The sequence below is a fragment of the Emydura macquarii genome, unplaced genomic scaffold (genome assembly GCF_026122565.2).
Source record: "Emydura macquarii macquarii isolate MOO-44397 ecotype Brisbane River unplaced genomic scaffold, CSIRO-AGI_Emac_v2 contig_2989, whole genome shotgun sequence".
Classification (NCBI taxonomy): Eukaryota; Metazoa; Chordata; order Testudines; family Chelidae; genus Emydura; species Emydura macquarii.
This window is the reverse complement of record NW_027133126.1, coordinates 39,707-57,196: the sequence shown is the minus strand read 5'-3', so window position 1 is coordinate 57,196 and position 17,490 is coordinate 39,707. Positions and strand designations below refer to the sequence as shown.

At 56.6% G+C, this 17,490-nt stretch overlaps 1 protein-coding gene across 1 annotated transcript in view; it reads left to right on the top strand.

The window, feature by feature from the left end:
* The first annotated feature begins 201 nt into the window (after nt 1-201).
* LOC137140818 (adhesion G protein-coupled receptor E5-like) overlaps nt 202-17,490 on the top strand; it is a 44,092-nt gene continuing 26,803 nt past the window's right edge. The window contains exons 1-9 of the mRNA XM_067529464.1: nt 202-211; nt 707-763; nt 1,784-1,921; nt 2,590-2,745; nt 3,997-4,152; nt 4,935-5,090; nt 7,872-8,027; nt 13,754-14,063; nt 14,787-14,989. Coding sequence (XP_067385565.1) covers nt 202-211; nt 707-763; nt 1,784-1,921; nt 2,590-2,745; nt 3,997-4,152; nt 4,935-5,090; nt 7,872-8,027; nt 13,754-14,063; nt 14,787-14,989 — 1,342 coding nt within the window. The remainder of the gene's footprint in view (nt 212-706; nt 764-1,783; nt 1,922-2,589; nt 2,746-3,996; nt 4,153-4,934; nt 5,091-7,871; nt 8,028-13,753; nt 14,064-14,786; nt 14,990-17,490) is intronic.

The following is a 17,490-nucleotide window of genomic DNA, read 5'->3' as shown; positions in this document are numbered from 1 at the left end:
ATACCTGTGGCCCCCGCGCCAGAAAGGCTGGGAACCCCGGTTGTAAATAAACACCAGTGGGAAGCTGCTGATCTGGGGCGATGCCTGAGTGAAAAACAGATTCAAAGCAGCCTGCGTCGTCTTTCTGTTCCACTCCACCCCCTTCCTCCCCCCAGTCCTTCCCCTTTCCAAGTGGGTTTGTCCATCACATGCAGGCACTGCATGACCTTGGGTAAGTCATTACCCCCCCACCGTGCCTCAGTTTCCCCATCTGTAAAGTGGGGGGAAATGCTCCTCCCTTTTTCTATTGGCATGAGCCTTTTGGGTCACTGACTGTCTCACTGTGTCTGCAGCGCCCGGCGTGATGGGGCCCTGGTCTTGGTCGGGTCCATGCAGAACCTGGCAGGACGAGTGCACTGATCTCAGGTGGGATCTGTGTGGCGCCCGGCATGATCAGGAGCCCTCATTTTTGTTGCTAATACAGACAACCGCAGACCCAGTTGTCCTGGCCCAAAAGTCCAGCTGCCAACTGGAACCAGTTAAAAACATTAACAGGGATCCCAGCAGGGGCTGATTTCCCAGTGTGACAGGTTAATTCCACCATCTCCAGGGCGCTGATGGGCCCCTTGGCCCAGGATTGGCAGGGCTGGGGCGGTTGGGGGTGTCTGTCGCCAAGGGGTTGGGAGCGCCTGCCCATGGTGCCTTACCCCGTCTCTTTGCCTTCCAGGGCTCTGCATCGTCCTGAGCGTGTCAGACACCGTGACTCAGAGTAACAGTACATCAGGTAAGGCCAACTCCTCCTGGTTAACCTTCCCGAGTGCTCCGGCTGCCCTGGGTCTCCGGCCTCAGCCCTCTCCATTCTGGAAGGGAAACAGAGTCAGGGGTCTGGCGAGCAGGGAGCAGCCCCTTGGCGTGGGGGGGGAGGGAGGGTTAGGGCAGGGTAGGTGCATGCTGGAGAGAGGAGACGGTGCCCTGTGAAACCCTCACCTTCCCTTCCCAGCTCCGTGGCTGGCCGAGAACAGGCACCGGGGACTCTGCGCCCGACACCGGCTCTGCTGCGAATCCCCAGATGGTATCTGGGCAGATTCCCATTGATCCACCCTGCTCCGTCTGCTCAGATCCCAGGCCCTGCAGCCGGCTAAGCTGCGTCGGGCTCCGTCCCCCCACGCTGATCAGAGGGAGGGATCCCAGCTGAGCCCCCAAACACCGGGCAGCTAAAGGATCCAGGAGCTTCCCCTGTAGGCAGGTCACGATCTGGGTCACAGGGGGCAGCCCAGGATCCAAACTGCCTCGCGACCAATTCTGCTGTCCATCAATGCAGAGCAGAGCCAGGCAGGATTTTCCCAAGGAAATGTTTTTTGTCCTAAAGCACCAGTTCAGATCAGAGGAATGTTTGTATTTACTAGGAAAAAATTTGAGGTCGGGGGAGATGAAATAATTTTCAAAACGAGAAATGCCCATTTTCCGGTTCGAAGCGACTTTTCGGATTCAAACTGAGGCTAATGAGAGTGACCGGAACCGCCGCGGAGAAGAGAAAAATTGGGTGAAATTGAAAATGTTTCATGTGAACCGAGGCCAGGCCCTGGTGGCTCGTCCCGTTTGCACTACCCGGGGAGTCCAGGCCTCCTGTGCAGTGGGAGAAACTTGCTGCCAGGCAGTGGATGGCGGCAGACCTGTTTGCCAGGCGCTCAGGGATCAGAATCAGTGAATGGGGCGTGTGAAAGGAGTCGGTCCCGCTGTGTGTGTGTTTGGGGGGAGCCGCTCTGCACTAGCTGACCCTGTCCAGCTGTTCTCACCCCTCCAGGTACCTCTGAGAGCTGCAACAACCACATGTCACACCTGCCAAACGCCAAGTGTGTGAACAGCACCCACTCCACCTGCCAGGATGGATACCAGCCGATTGGGAATCCAATATTCAGCGATCCAACATCCATCTGTGACGGTAACGGGGCTCCTGCCTTGTTCTTGGGGGGCTGGGCCAGAGCAGCCACCTCTAGGGCCTGTTGGGTGGGGCTCAGCCCATCTGGGGAACAGGGGGCACCAGCACAGGTCAGGGCTGCTCTCCTGGGAAATTGAACCAGGGGATTCCAGAGCAAGGAGCAGGAGCTGCTGCGGCTGGGGCTAAAGAGCCAGGAGTCCTGGGCTCTGTGGATCGGGCACAGTTTGGGGCAGGGGAGGCCTATCACATGGACCAGTCTGAAGCCCAGCCTGGCCCTTTATCAGCCCTGGTGGCAGAGGCCCCACAGATCCCTACCTAGAGGAACTGAAAGGGGCAGCCAGCTACACCTTCTGCCTCCCCGCATATGCAGGGATCCGTGGGGAGGGGAGGAGAGAGGGGATGGAGCTTCTCTTTCCCCCACCCCCAACACACAGGGAGCCTAGAGCTCCAAGGGGACATCGCCCCACCCTCTCCTCACATGGGGGATCTGGGTGCAGGTGGAGCTGAACCCCTGTTCCTGGGGCTGGGCGCTCAGGGGCCTTGGTCAGACATTCCAGCAGCATAAATGGGGAACTGAGAATCGGGGCATTATTCACTCACCAGTCAGGGGTGCAGTCGCCTGGGTCTCGCTGCCCAGCTCAGTGGACATCACGTCCCCTCCTGTGTTGCAGATATTAACGAGTGTCTGGGGCCGAGCCGGGTGGACTGCGGAGCCAACGCAAACTGCAACAACACACGTGGGAGTTACTATTGCAGCTGCATCGATGGATACGAGTCCAGCTCTGGGAAAACCACGTTCAGGAGCGTGAGTGAGAACACCTGCCGTGGTGAGCTGTGCCCTGGCCCCGACCTTTGAGAACCCCCCTCATTCCCCCACCTCACATGCTCATTCCAGGCCTGGCGCTGCACCGGGGCTTCTGCCAGCTTTGGCAAAGGCACGAGGCCACCACAGAGGCTGTGACGAGACGTGACCCTCACCTGCTCCCGCAGTGCTAGGAGCCGGGCTCACCCCTGTCCCCGGCGCTTGGATGGGGGATAAACCCCACAGAGCAAACTCCTTCCACCCGGTGCAGCATTAGCCCGTGGAATCACTGCTACCGATTGGCAGCCAGGCTGTGAGGGAGTCGAGTTTGAAAGAGGGACTGGCCGCCTCTGTGGGGAACGACAATACATGGGTCTGTGATAGTTAATGGACAATAATTCTGGGAGGGAGGAAAACATCCCGCGTCAGGGCTTCAGCCGACCTATGATTATTAGAGACCTTCCTGGGGGCAGATTATCCCACGGCTGCGGTGGGACACTTACACCTTCCTCTGCAGCACCTGTCGCAGTCGGGATACCGGGGTAGATGGGCCTTTGGGACTGACCCAGGCTGGCAATGCCGGTGTGTTCCCCTGTGATTGGAACGTGATAGGGATTTCTGCCACATTTCTACCCCTTGGGAGACCAAGCTTCAAACATGGACTCCTAAATCTCCCCAAATCGTGGCCCCATTTGGCCCCATTGTGGGACAGGGATTGACCCATAGATGCCACAGTGACTGTTCTCCCATCTGTTATGTTCATAGCACACACGCACACAGTGGGAAACAAAGCATAAAATCCTCTCGCTGGCCGGCTGCAGCACAACACAAGGTTATTTCTTAACTCCAGAATCCTAACAGTCAAGAACCCAAAACAGAGAGAGACAAAGCAGGCTGCTCCCTGCGGCAGATGGGCATAACTCTTCCCACCCCTTTGCTCTAGGCTAGCTCCTTTGCAGACAGACTGCTGAAAAACCAGATCACAGACTTCTGTACAGAGGCCCCAGTCTGCAAGCAGGACCAGGAAGACCCCTTGCAGATGTAAAGTGAGAGCTTGTGATACTAACACAATTTTCAATACACCAAATTCTCAAGTGGTCGTTACGCTGCCAAAGCAGCCTGGTGTGGCCTGAGTGTTGCTGAGAATCAGGCCTTTGATTGTTAAATTCAATTGCGTCCTCGTCACCTAGGTCCCCTCACCCAGCTCAGTGCAGGGGGTGATACAGGAAACGTCTCCCTGCCAGGACTGGACAGAGCGTCCCCTCCTGTGTTGCAGATATTGACGAGTGTCTGGGGCCGAGCCGGGCAGACTGCGGACCCCACGCACACTGCACCAACATGCCTGGGAGTTACAACTGCAGCTGCATCGTTGGATACGAGTCCAGCTCTGGGAAAGCCACGTTCAGGAGAGCGAGTGAGAACACCTGCCGTGGTGAGCTCTCCCCTGACCCTCACCTGCTGAGACACCCCCCCACACACACACCTCACACCTGCTCAGCCCACACCTGGCGCTGCACCAGGTTTGGCAAAGGCTCGAGGCTGTCACTGAGGCTGTGATGAGACGTGACCCTCATCTGTTCCCGCAGTGCTGGGGGCCAGGCTCATCCCTGTCCCCGACGCTTGAATGAGGAATAAACCCCCAGAGTTAGAAAGAGATCCACCCAGCAAACTCCTTGTGCTGCCGAGAAGCACCTTGGAGACAGGAGGGGACCCTCAGTGGCCCCAGCACACAGCGTCCCGGCTGCTAGTGCCCCCCTGAGCCTGGGAAGGGGCCTTACATGCGGGCCACAGAATTAGCAGAGTGCGATCTGACCCGCATGGGCCCTGGGGGCAGGGAATATCCACAGTGCAGGGCACCCCAGCCACGCCCCTGATCTGCCCCTTATCGCCCCTGGGAGGCAGAGAATAGCTGCAGCGCAGGGCGTCCCGGAAACGGCCCCTGCATCAAGGGTGGGAACAGGGTGGGGGCAAGGCCCCTAAAGCTGCTCCACACCAGCTGGGGAAGCCCCTTGTTCAGGGCGGGGGATTCTCAAGTGGCCGTTACGCTGCCAGAGCAGCCTAGTGCGGCCTGAGTGTTGCTGAGAATCAGGTCTTTGATTGTAAACCTCACAGGGGCCCAGTCGCCTGGGTCCCGTCACGCAGCTCAGTGCAGGGGGTGATACGGGGAACGTCTCCCTGCCAGGACTGGACAGAGCATCCCCTCCTGTGTTCCAGATATTGACGAGTGTCTGGAGCTGAGCCGGGCAGACTGTGGACCCCACACAAACTGCACCAACACACCTGGGGAGTACTATTGCAGCTGCATCAATGGCTACGAGTCCAGCGCAGGGAAAGCCACGTTCAGGGGCGCGAGTGAGAACACCTGCCGTGGTGAGCTGTCCCTGGTCCCCCACTGTGCTCTGCTGAGACCCCCCCGCACCTCTGCGCTCATTCCAGGCCTGGTGCTGCACCAGACGCTGCTGCCAGCTGTAATAAAGGTGCCCGATCCAGGCACTGGGGCTATGATCAGCCGTGACCCTCGACCACTCCCACAGCCCGTGGGGGCCAGGATCTCCCCTGCCCTGGGTGTTTGGATTGAGAATAAACCCCCAGGTTTGCAGGGATGCACCAGGGAGAGGGAAGAGGACCCTCGCTGGCCCCAGCACACAGCATCTGCGCAGCCCTTTCTTCGCCCCTCCCCCCTAACCCGAGCTTCGGAAGGGGCCCCGGAATTGGGCTGAAGCGTTGTTGAATTCACCCCAGGTCTCCTAGTGTTTCAGCTCCCGCTGGGGCCAGGCAGCCGTGCTCACCCATGGCTCTAGAGGATGCGGCTGCTAGTTTGGGGGACACTCCCACTCCCCAAGCTCCCCTGGGCAGCGCTGTGCGGGGCACGTGCTGTGAGTGGCATTGCCAGCCCAGCCCCAGCTTCCCTCAGACACCCTGGCTTCCAGCAGCATGGTGCAGGACACGGGTGTTGTCAGCTGTTGGCTGCGTGTGTGTCCTCTCTGTGCGCTGACCCGGCTCTGGCCAGTAGCCGGCCTGGCAGACCTCGATCGAACTGCCCAGACAGACACAGAGTCGGTTCAGTGGGGCAGGCGTTCGGCCAGGTGTGTTGCCGACTAAACACGGTACTAACCCCATAGACGCTGCAGGGACATTAATACCTGTGTGCCCGTGACAATGGACCAGCTCAGCGAGTGGCGGGACTTTTCACTGCTCCCTACGGCAGACAAAGGGTTAAGGCGGGATTCGCCGACATCTATAGACTGAGACGAACAATCTGGGGTAAACAACTCACGAAGCACCTTCCATGTGTCACAAGGTGTTTGTGACCTGCCCTGGTACCTTTCTCCCGACACTTCACACAAAACATCCCTATTCACCGCCTGGCTTTGTACTTTCCTCCTGATGTTTCAGACCAAGCATCACTGCTCATCCCTTCTGTCAAACCATCCTATCGTGCCTGGCTGGGGCTGTTCCTTGCGCTGCCCTGCGGGAATGTGTTGACGTAGTCAGTGTGTTTTAGCAATGCCAGCACCACCGGTGCCGAGTTCACGTACCGGACAGGGAACTTGCAGGCAAGCCTCTGCCTCCGGACAGGGCCTGACATTTGCTCAGAGAGTAACTTCTGCTGACTTTAGTTCAGGGCCCAGGTCTTGCTCCAGGCCACGTGCTCTCTCTACTCCAGCTCCATGTCGCTCTCCCAGGGCAGTGCAGCCAGGAGTTGGCCCAGGGCACAGACAGAGGGGTCTCTCTGTGCTGGCAGTCCAGTGGATTCGGAGACCCCTTTGGGCTGGTGAAGCTGGCCCATGCTCCACCGTAAGTCCCCTGGCAGGAGATACCCAGGTGCTGGTGTCTTCTCCACCAGGGGATGCTAGAGGCATCTCTCTCTGCTGGTCCCTGTCAGTGCTCGCTGAGGCCCCCGATTCAGCAAAGCACATGCTTATATGCATCCCTGCACAGCTACACACTTCATTTGGCTTCAGTGGGTCTCCAGTGACGACGATCCCAAGCATTCAAAGAAATCATGAGATTGGTTTAGAAAATCACGAGCTTTAAAAAGACCAGAGAGCAAGGGGGCAGGGCATGGATTTCATTGACTCAGAAAGGTGGCAAATTCAAAGCAGATACAGGGAAATACTCTTCCACCTGCTGCAGCATTAGCCTCGTGGAATCACTGCTACCAACTGGCAGCCAGGCTGTGAGTGAGTCGAGTTTTAAAGAGGGACAGGCTGCCTCTATGGGGAACGACAATAACTGGGGCTGTGATAGTTAATGGACAATAATTCTGGGAGGGAGGAAAACATCCCACCTCAGGGCTTCAGCCGACCTCTGATTATTAGAGACCTTCCTGGGGGCAGGTTATCCTACGGCTGCAGCTGGACACTTACACCTTCCTCGGTAGCACCTGTCACAGTCAGGATACCGTGGTAGATGGGCCTTTGGGACTGACCCAGGCTGGCAATGCTGGTGTGTTCCCCTGTGACTGGAACGTGATAGGTATTTCTGCCACATTTCCACCCCTTGGGAGACCAAGCTTCAAACATGGACTCCTAAATGTCCCCAAATCTTGGACCCACTCAAGTCATTGGCCCCATTGTGGGACAGGGATTGACCCATAGATGCCACAGTGACTGTTCTGCCATCTGTTATGTTCATAGCACACACACACACAGTTGGAAACGAAGCATAAAATCCTCTCGCTGGATGGCTCCAGCACAACACAAGGTTATTTCTTAAGTCCAGAACCCTAACAGTCAAGAACCCAAAACAGAGAGAGACAAAGCAGGCTGCTCCCTGCGGCAGATGTCATAACTCCCCCCACCCGTTTGCTGTAGTCTAGCTCTTTTGCAGACAGACTGCTGAAAAGACCAGATCACACTCTTCCGTACAGAGGCCCCTAGCCTGCAAGCAGGACCAGGAAGGCCCCTTGCAGATATAAAGAGAGAACTTGTGAGGCTAAAACAATGTTCAATATACCAAATTCTCAAGTGGCCGTTACGCTGCCAGAGCAGCCTGGTGTGGCCTGAGTGTTGCTGAGAATCAGGCCTTTGATTGCTAAGCTCACAGGATACCGGTCGCCCGGGTCCCAGCACGCAGCTCAGTGCAGGGGGTGATATGGGGAACGTCTCCCTACCAAGACTGGACAGAGCGTCCCCTCCTGTGTTGCAGATATTGACGAGTGTCTGGGGCCGAGCTCGGCGAACTGCGGACCCCACGCACACTGCACCAACATGCCTGGGAACTACAGTTGCAGCTGCATCAATGGCTACGAGTCCAGCTCTGGGAAAGACACGTTCAGGGGCGCGAGCGAGAACAACTGCCGTGGTGAGCTGTCCCTGACCCCCACCCGCTGAGATACCCCACCCCCACCTCACGTGCTCAGCCCAGACCTGGTGCTGCACCAGTTTTGGCAAAGGCACGAGGCCGTCACTGAGGCTGTGATGAGACGTGACCCTCGTCTGTTCCCGCAGAGCTGTGAGCCGGGCTCACCCCTGTCCCCGGCGCTTGGACGCGGGATAAACCCCCAGAGTTAGAAAGAGACCCACGGAGCAAACAGAGAAGCACCAGGGAGATGCGGGGGGATCCTCGCTAGCCCCAGCACGCAGCGTCCGGACTGCTAGTGCCCCCCTGAGCTGGGAAGGGGCCTCATGTGCAGGCCATGGGAATAGCTCAGTGCGCTCTGCTCCCCATGGGTCCTGGGGACAGGGAATAGCCACAGTGCAGGGCTTTCTGGCCACGCCCCCGATCCAACCATCCCTCAGTGCTGATAGCAGAGTCTGTACCAGCTCCACACTGACAAGGAGACCCCTGTACACGAGGGTGTTTCCTTAGGGGACACTTACACCCCCTCTATGCAACCAGGGCAGCCTGAATGGAGAATGGGGCCGGCGTCTTCCAAAGCCCTTGTCTGCGATGTCCAGCCAATAGCTGTGGTCTGGGGTTGTGTAACAAGTCCCAGCCAGCCCCTCCCATAGAAACACCCGTTCACGGGAGGACACAGCATGGTGTCCCTAGAACTTGAAGAACTCGGGTGTGCATCTGTTCAAACACTTCCCCCGCCGGAGATCCCAGCCAGTCGTTCCTGCACCCAGCCCCAGGCCGTGGGGGTTAAGCGCAGCCAGTCTTCTGGGGCGGATCTAAGCCCAAGATGAAATCAGCGCAGCCGTTCTCCCAGCCAACATCACGGGGTTTGTCTGGAGACAGCTGGTATCGGGAGCTGCGTGGAGAGAATCCTTAGGGCTTGCCCACGGGGGGAATTGATCACGATCGCCCTTGCAGACCAGGTCCCTTTGGAAGTGCACTAATTATTCCAGAACGGAGTGTGCAGATGGGCAGCTATTCCACAGTAACGGTTACCATCAATTTCCCCATGTGCTGAAGCCCTTAGAGACACCCAGCCTCAGATCTCCCTGCAACTCGGTGCCAGTTAGGAAGCTGAGGGAGGGAGAGAGCTCTGGCCGCCCTACCGAGAACCCAGCCCCTGGCGCCCCTTCTTCAGAGGCCTTCCCTCTCCGCGGCAGGGAGTGTGTCAGAGCTGTGGGGAAAAGCCCTTTGGAGCAGCTGCCATGGCTTTGGCTGGGTGCGTACAGCACCTGGCACCACGGGGCCCCTGGCTGCAGTGCTAGAAATGTCCCAGTCGAACCATGACGGGCTCGATAAAGACGGTGGACGCTCCGTGCCCAGCCACCGTGGACTGTCGGAAGCCTTCAGGGGTGAACCAAACTGTACGTCGTTTCCAAAATAAAGCAGGGTTCTGGAAACGCGGCGCCGCCTTGCTGCTGTCAGAAGAACCCGAGAGCGCGAGTGGTCGAGGGGCAGAGGAGGCGTCGTGTAGCAGGTGCAGCTGGTAGGTCCTTCCCGGGTTCAATCTGCCCAGGAGCTGTTCAGCCTCTGGAGAGCCAAAACCGCGGAGCCGGCGAGGCTGACGTGCAGCGCTGACACTTGCACAAAATATAGGAGCTGCTAGACTGGATCAGACCGAGGCTCATCTAGACCGGTATCCCGGCTCCGACGGCCAACACCCGGTGCTGCAGAACACGGTGGAAGAGCCGTGCAGTGGCAGCTGGTGATAATCTGCCCCCGTCTCCTGGTCTCTAACACTCAGATGGGCTCAAGCCCCGAAGCAGGAGTTTTATCTCCCTTCCCAAACGCTGGTGACCGTTCGCTGTGATCACTCTGCTGTTCTCATACTCGGTATGAACGGCCACTTGCTCCTCGAAACTTGCCTAATTCTTGGTCTCAGTGATTCCTCTTAGAATCATAGAATATTAGAGTTGGAAGGGACCTCAGGAGGTCATCTAGTCCAACCCCCTGCTCAAAGCAGGACTAACCTCAGCTATATCATCCCAGCCAGGGCTTTGTCAAGCCTCAGCTTAAAAACCTGTAAGGATGGAGATTCCACCACCTCCCTAGGTAACCCATTCCAGTGCTTCACCACCCTCCTAGTGAAAAACTTTTTCCTAATGTCCAACCTAAACATCCCGCCCTGCAACTTGAGACCATTGCTCCTTGTTCTGTCATCTGCCACCACCGAGAACAGCCTAGCCCCATCCTCCCTGGAACCCCCTTTCAGGTAGTTAAAGGCCGCTATCAAATCCCCCTCATTCTTCTCTTTTGCAGACTAAACAAGCCCAGTTCCCTCAGCCTCTCCTCATAAGTCCTGTGCTCCAGCCCCCTAATCATTTTTGTTGCCCTCCGCTGGACTCTCTCCAACTTGTCCACATCCTTTTTGTAGTGGGGGGCCCAAAACTGGACACAATATTCTAAATGCGGCCTCACCAATGCCGAATAGAGGGAAATAATCACTTCCCGCGACCTGCTGGCAATGCCCCTCCTAATGCAGCCCAATATGCTATTAGCCTTCTTGACAACCAGGGCACACTGCTGACTCATATCCAGCTTCTTATCCACTGTTACCCCCAGGTCCTTTTCTGCAGAGCTGCTGCCCAGCTCGTCGATCCCCAGTCTATAGCTGTGCATGGGATTCTTCCTTCCTAAGTGGAGGACTCTGCACTTGTTCTTGTTGAACCTCATCAGATTTCTTTTGGCCCAATCCTCCAGTTTGTTTAGGTCACTCTGTATCCTATCCCTACCTTGCAGGGTATCTACCACTCCCTCCAGCTTAGTGTCGTCCGCAAACTTGCTGAGGGTGCAATCTACCCCATCCTCCAGATCATTAATAAAGATGTTGAACAAAACCGGCCCCAGGACCGACCCCTGGGGCACTCCGCTTGTGACCGGTTGCCAGCTAGACACGGAGCCATTGATCACTACTCACTGAGCCCTATGCTCTAGCCAGTTATCTATCCATTTTATAGTCCATTCATCCAACCCATACTTCTTTAACTTGCTGATAAGAATACTGTGAGAGACCATATCAAAAGCTTTGCTAAAGTCAAGGTATATCACATCCACCGCCTTCCCTACATCCACAGAGCCAGTCACCTCATCATAGAAAGCAATCAGGTTGGTCAGGCATGACTTGCCCTTGGTGAATCCATGTTGACTGTTCCTGATCACCTTCCTCTCTTCCAAGTGCCTTAAAATGGATTCCTTGAGGACCTGCTCCATGATTTTTCCAGGGATTGAGGTAAGGCTGACCGGTCTGTAGTTCCCTGGATCCTCTTTCCTCCCTTTCTTGAAGATGGGCACTAGATTTGCTTTTTTCCAGTCCTCAGGGACCTCCCCCTGTTGCCACGAGCTTTCAAAGATAATAGCCAATGGCTCCGAAATCACCTCAGCCAACTCCCTCAGCACCCTCGGGTGCATTGCATTCAGCCCCATGGACTTGTGTATGTCTAATCCTTCTAAATAGTCTTGGATCTGTTCCTTCAGCACTGTGGGATGTTCACCTCCTTCCCATTCTGTGCCACCCAGTGCAGTAGTCTGGGAGCTGACCTTGTGTGTGAAGACAGAGGCAAAAAAGGCATTGAGTACCTCAGCTTTCTCCACATCCTCCGTCACTAGGGCGCCTCCCTCATTCTCTAAGGGGCCCACACTTTCCCTAATCTTCCTCTTGTTGGCAACATGCCTGTAGAAACCCTTCTTGTTCCCCTTCACGTCCCTTGCTAGCTGCAACTCCAATTGTGCTTTGGCCTTCCTGATTTCATTCCTGCATGTTCGAGCAGTGTTTTTATAATCCTCCCTAGTCATCTGACCAAGCTTCCACTTCTTGTAAGCTTCTTTTTTGCGTTTAAGTTCACCAAGGACATCTTTGTTAAGCCAAGCTGGACGCCTACCATATTTGCTATTCTTTCTGCACATCGTGATGGTTTGTTCCTGTGCCCTCAATAAGGTCTCTTTAAAATACAGCCAGCTCTCTTGGGTTCCTTTCCCCCTCATATTAGCCTCCCAGGGAATCCTGCCCATCAGTTCCCTGAGGGAGTCAAAGTCTGCTTTTCTGAAGTCCATGGTCCGTATCCTGCTGTTCTCCTTTCTTCCTTTTGTCAGGATCCTGAACTCGACCATCTCATGGTCACTGCTGCCTAGGTTGCCACCCACTTCTACTTCCCCTACCAAATCTTCCCTGTTTGTGAGCAGCAGGTCAAGAGAAGCACGGCCCCTAGTGGGTTGCTCCAGCACTTGCACCAGGAAATTGTCTGCGACACTCTCCAAAAACTTGCTGGATTGTTTGTGCTCTGCTGTATTGCTCTTCCAGCAGATGTCAGGGTGATTGAAGTCTGCCATGGGAATCAGGCCCTGTGAACTGGGAACTTTCCCTAGTTGAGTAAAGAAAGCCTCATCCACCTCATCCTCCTGGTCTGGTGGTCTGTAACAGACACCCACCACGACATCACGCTTATTGTTCTTGCTTCTAAGCTTAACCCAGAGACACTCAACTGACTTATCTCCAGTTTCATACTGGAGCTCAGAGCAGTCATAGTGCTCTCTTACATACAGTGCAACTCCTCCACCCTTTCGCCCCTGCCTGTCCTTCCTGAACAGTTTATACCCATCCATGACAGCGCTCCAATCGTGAGAGTTATTCCACCAAGTCTCCGTTATTCCAATCATGTCGTAGTTTCTTGACTGTGCCAGGACTTCCAGTTCTTCCTGCTTGTTTCCCAGGCTTCTTGCATTTGTGTACAGGCACTTGAGATAAGTAGCCGATTGGCCTACTTTCACAGTATGAATCGGGAGGCCTCCCCTGCTGCACCCTCCTCCTCCTGCTTCCTTGTGGTGTCCCTCTTCCCCATTTACCTTTGAGCTTAGGTCCCCGTCCCCCGTCTTCTTCGAGTGCAGGCTCATGTCCGCTCCGTTTAGGTGTGTCAACGCCGCATGCACAGACCTTGGATGGTTTTCCCCAGCGGTGCCCGTCGGGTCAGTGCAGGCGCCCCATGGGGTCGCGCCTTCATGGCACCGTATATTGGGCACCACCAACCGCCACCTCTTCAGTTCCTTCTTCCCGCCCGTGACGGTTGTTGGCGCTTTCTGTCCTCTCTTGCTTCGGCAAGTGTTTCCCCGGGTGGTCTTCGACTGTGATTCCTCTAAATCGTTACATTAGAAAGTAGTAGTTAGTAATTAGCTGATCAGCTGAGTTTTCTTTTCCACCCACTACGTCTTTCTCACCCGGGAACCCGGGCAAGTCCCAAGGATTCAAACCGTGTGGGACCTGCTATAAACCTATGCCAAAGGGCGACCCCCATGAATCGTGCCTGGGGGAATCCCACCAGACTGATCGCTGTAGGATTTGCAGGGGATTCTGCCTTAGGACCAAGAAGCGGAGAAACGTTACACTGAGCGCTGGTCTGTGCTAGAGAGTTTTGTCAGCTTTTGTCGACCAAGCAGTGGACGTGCACACGCCGAAATGCTCCTCCGACGGATGTAATTCTCTTGAGTTGGTGACTTAGTAAAACCACCTCAATGTAGGGCTTAGGTCGGCATAAACAGGGCGACGCCGTATCAGTGTAGATGCTGCGTTCCTTACCTCAGTTGTTATCTCTCATTCGTGTCAATTGCAGGGCTCCACCCCCCCCACAGGTAAGGGGATAGAAGGAAAGTGTTTTGCCCCCCCCAAAGGCATGGGTTCCTCTTTACCCACCCACCGCCAGGGTCTCTGGTGGTAGCGGCAGCGAATGAGAAAGAGAGGCAGGGGATGCAAAGCCCAATGCCCACGTCTGAGGACTTGAAGAAGCTGGCCGCCTTTGGTAGGAAGGCGTCCTCCACCGGGGCTCCAGCTTCGCATCGCAAACCAACAAGTGATACTGAGCCGATGTCATTGAATTCAGGGGAGACCGGGACAAGGTTCAAAGATCTGCTCCCGGCCGACTGTGGATCAGAATGCGGCGTGGTTGTGGACGAGGACAAGGCAGTGGCAGGGACCTCGCCACAGGCCGCCCTGGATGCGGTGGAGTTGGCCACGTGAACCGTGTTCTCTGCGATCGCCCAGAGAAGGAGATCTCGGCTGCAGGCCTCTGGCCTCCCTCCAGAGGTTCAACAAACAGTTCAGGACCTGCCCTTCGACGGCTTGGGGTTGTTTTCGCAGCAGACAGACTCCAACCTCCACTGCCTGCATGATCCAAGGGCAGCACTGAAACCCTTAGGGCTGCGTACGCCAGCCACTCAAAGGAGGCATTTTCAATCACCGCTGCTCAGCGGTTTTACCCCGTGCAGCCTAGGCAGGACTACGCCAGCGCAGAATAACAGGTGTAGGACACCTCAACCTCCACCCAGCTCATACCAATCTCGGCAGGGCAGCCCTCCGGCTCTAAGCAAGCATTTTGAGGGTGCACCCGAGACTGGCTCATCAGACCAGATCTCGGATCCTTCTCCCTGCTTCCTGCACCGTCTGTCCCATTTCCATCGGGCAGGGGCTGAGACAACCTTGGACAGATGGGTGCTGCACACGGTAGAATGGGGATATTCTCTCCAGTTCTGTACCTCCCCTCCCCCCATCTCCCTTCCCCTCCCTCCTCAGGGACCCCCCTGACAAGCAACGTCTCCTGCGGGAGGTGCAGAGGTTCCTAAGAGCAGGAGCAGTGGAGGAGGTTCCTCAGGAACTAAGGGGAAAGGGGTTTTACTCCCAATATTTCCCAATCCCAAAGGGGGCCTCAGACCCAATCTTGACCTGCAAAACCTCAACAGAGCCATGGAGAAGCTGAAGTCCTGCGTGGTATCCTTAGCCACCATCATCCCTTCCCTGGATCTGGGGGACCGGCACACCGCCCATAGTCATCAGTTTACCGTCCTCCCCTTCGGCCTGTCCATGGCCCCTCGAGGGCTCCTCAAGGGTCTGGTGGCCGTCGCTGCCTTTCTAAGGACACAGGTGCACGTGTTCCCGTATCGAGGTGACTGGCTTGTCCAGGTCGCCCCAGGGAGCAGGTAGAAGCACATGTCAACCCCGATCCGGTCGATCTTCAACAGACTGGGTCTGCAGCTGGACGTACCCAAGGAGACATTGTCCCCTTCCCAAAGAGCAGAGTTTATAGGAGCGGTCCGAGACTCGGGCCAGGCCAGGCTGGAGTCTCCCTTCAAGACCGTTTGTTCCATCACAGAGGACTTCAGGCGCTTTGACTGGCATCAGCTTGCCGGCCGAACAGAGACAAACCAGACACGGTGCTTTCCCTTCCTCTGCGAGTTGTTGAGTCCCTTCTGCAGTGGCTCAACTGGTGCGTGCGGGACTGTCCTTCTCCAGACCCCAGCCGTCGCTGTGCCTCACCACGGACACGTCAGCGTTTGGGCAGGAGGCGCATCTATGGACCCTCAGGACTCAAGGCCCCTGGTTTCCAGCCGAGCCATCGCTCCACATCAATGGCAGGGAGCTGAAAGTGGTTCTCCTAGCGCGCCAAACCTTCCTGCCCCATCCACAACAGAGATGCGTGCCAGTCATGACGGCCAACATGCCGGCCATGGTTTATATAAACAGACAGGGCGGAGCCCGAACCTCTCCCCTGTCGAGAAGCCCTCAAGCGGTGGGATTTCTGCATGGCTCCCTCCAAACACCTGGAGGGGTCTTACCTCCCGGGATCCCAGAACGAGCTGGCGGACCATCTCAGCAGATCCTTCTGTTCCCACGTCCAGACGTCGTCAACAGCATCTTCCAGCAGTTCCCCAAGGAGATCTGTTCGCCATGAGACTCAGCAGGACGTGTCAGCAGTTTTGTTCATTCCTGTTCCTCCGTCCCTAGGGGCACTACCTGCTTTGCGCCTTCCCACCTTTCCCGCTCGTTCGCAAGGTCCTGCTCGAGATCAGAGGGGAGAGAGCGTCCGTCGTCCTGATAGCCCCAGCCTGGCCCTGACACCGTTGTGTCGGGGGTCGCTCCGATCACCCTGCCTTCGGCGCAGGACCCCGGCCGCTCCAACATCCCAACTGCGAGTCTCTCCACCTCACGGCGTGGAAGCTTCATGGATAAATCCCACGGAATCCGCACGCTCAGCGGCAGGAAACCGTCCATCAGAGCTGCATATTGGGCCAAGTGGAAGAGGTTTTCCGTTTGGGCAATGCAGACAGGTAACTCCCGGACTGTCTGCTGCACTGGAAGCAGCTGGATCTGGCGGTGTCATCCGTAGAGAAGCAGCTGGTGGTGAGCGCCACACTCCAGCCGGATCAGTTTTTGCTAATCCGCTGGGGACCCCGTTTTCTCAAGGGCCTGGACAAGCTTTGCCCCAAGTTTGCTGTCCAGTACTGGCCTGGGACTTTAACCTGATGCTCTCCAAGCTGATGGGGGGCCCCCCTTTGAGCCCTTAACAATACGTTTCTCTACCCCTCGTGGAAGGTGGTGTTCCTGCGTGCGATAACCTCAGCTAGGAGGTGTCTGACATCCAGTCTTCCATGTGGGGTGCTCCATAAGGACACGGTCCAGCTGTGAGTGCATCCGGCTTCTTCCCGAAGGCGGCATCCCATTCATACAAGCCAGGACATCTTCCTCCTGGTATTCCTCCCTAAGCCGCATGCCAATAGCAGGGAACGACCCCTCCACTCCCTAAATGCCAGGCGGGCACTGGCTTTCTACAGAGAATGGGCAAGACCATTTCATCAATCGAACCAGCGGTGAGCAGGTGCCGTTCCAGAGGATTTCATGGTGGATCATGGCATGTGTTAGGACTTGCTGTGACCCGGCAGAGGGACTGACAGCGCACTGCACGAGGGCACCGGCCTCCTCGGCCACGTGCCTGGCGCATGTCCCTACCCAGGAGATCTGCCGGGCCGCAACACGGTCATCGAGTCACACGTTCACCGCACAACGTGCCATCCCCAATGTGCCAGGGACGGGGCAGCGTTCAGCAGAGAGGCGCATCCCGTGAGCTCCGACCCCCTCCTCCCAGGGTCGTCCTGGGAGTCACCTACTTGGATTTGACACGGGCAAGCACTCGAAGAATTAAAACCGGTTCCTGCCTTTTCGTAACCGTTGTTCTCCCAGCTGCGTTGCTCACGTCCACCCCAAGACCCGCCCGCCCACCCTTTTTCAGAGCCAGCTGGCAGGAAGTACCGTATTTCCCCATGTATAAGACACACCTTTTTTCGAAAAATTTGGGGTCTAAAAACTGGGTGCGTCTTATACAGTGGTTGTAGATTTTTTTACCCTAGGGCCGGGTGGTACGTGCACCGCCGCCGAATGGGCCTTCCCTCCCACCCCTGCGAAGCTTTGCCGGTGAAGAAGGGGAACGGGCGGAAGGGTTTCGGCGGCGGGTATTGTTTCCGCCGCGAAACCCCGCCGCCCGTCTCTCCCTGCCACCGGGAAGCCACGCCGGAAATCTCTCCCGCCGCCGCAGCGAAACCCCGCCGCAAGTCCCCTCCCTTTTTTTCCCCGAGTGGTACTCGGGGGAAAGAAGGTTGAGAACCGCTGATG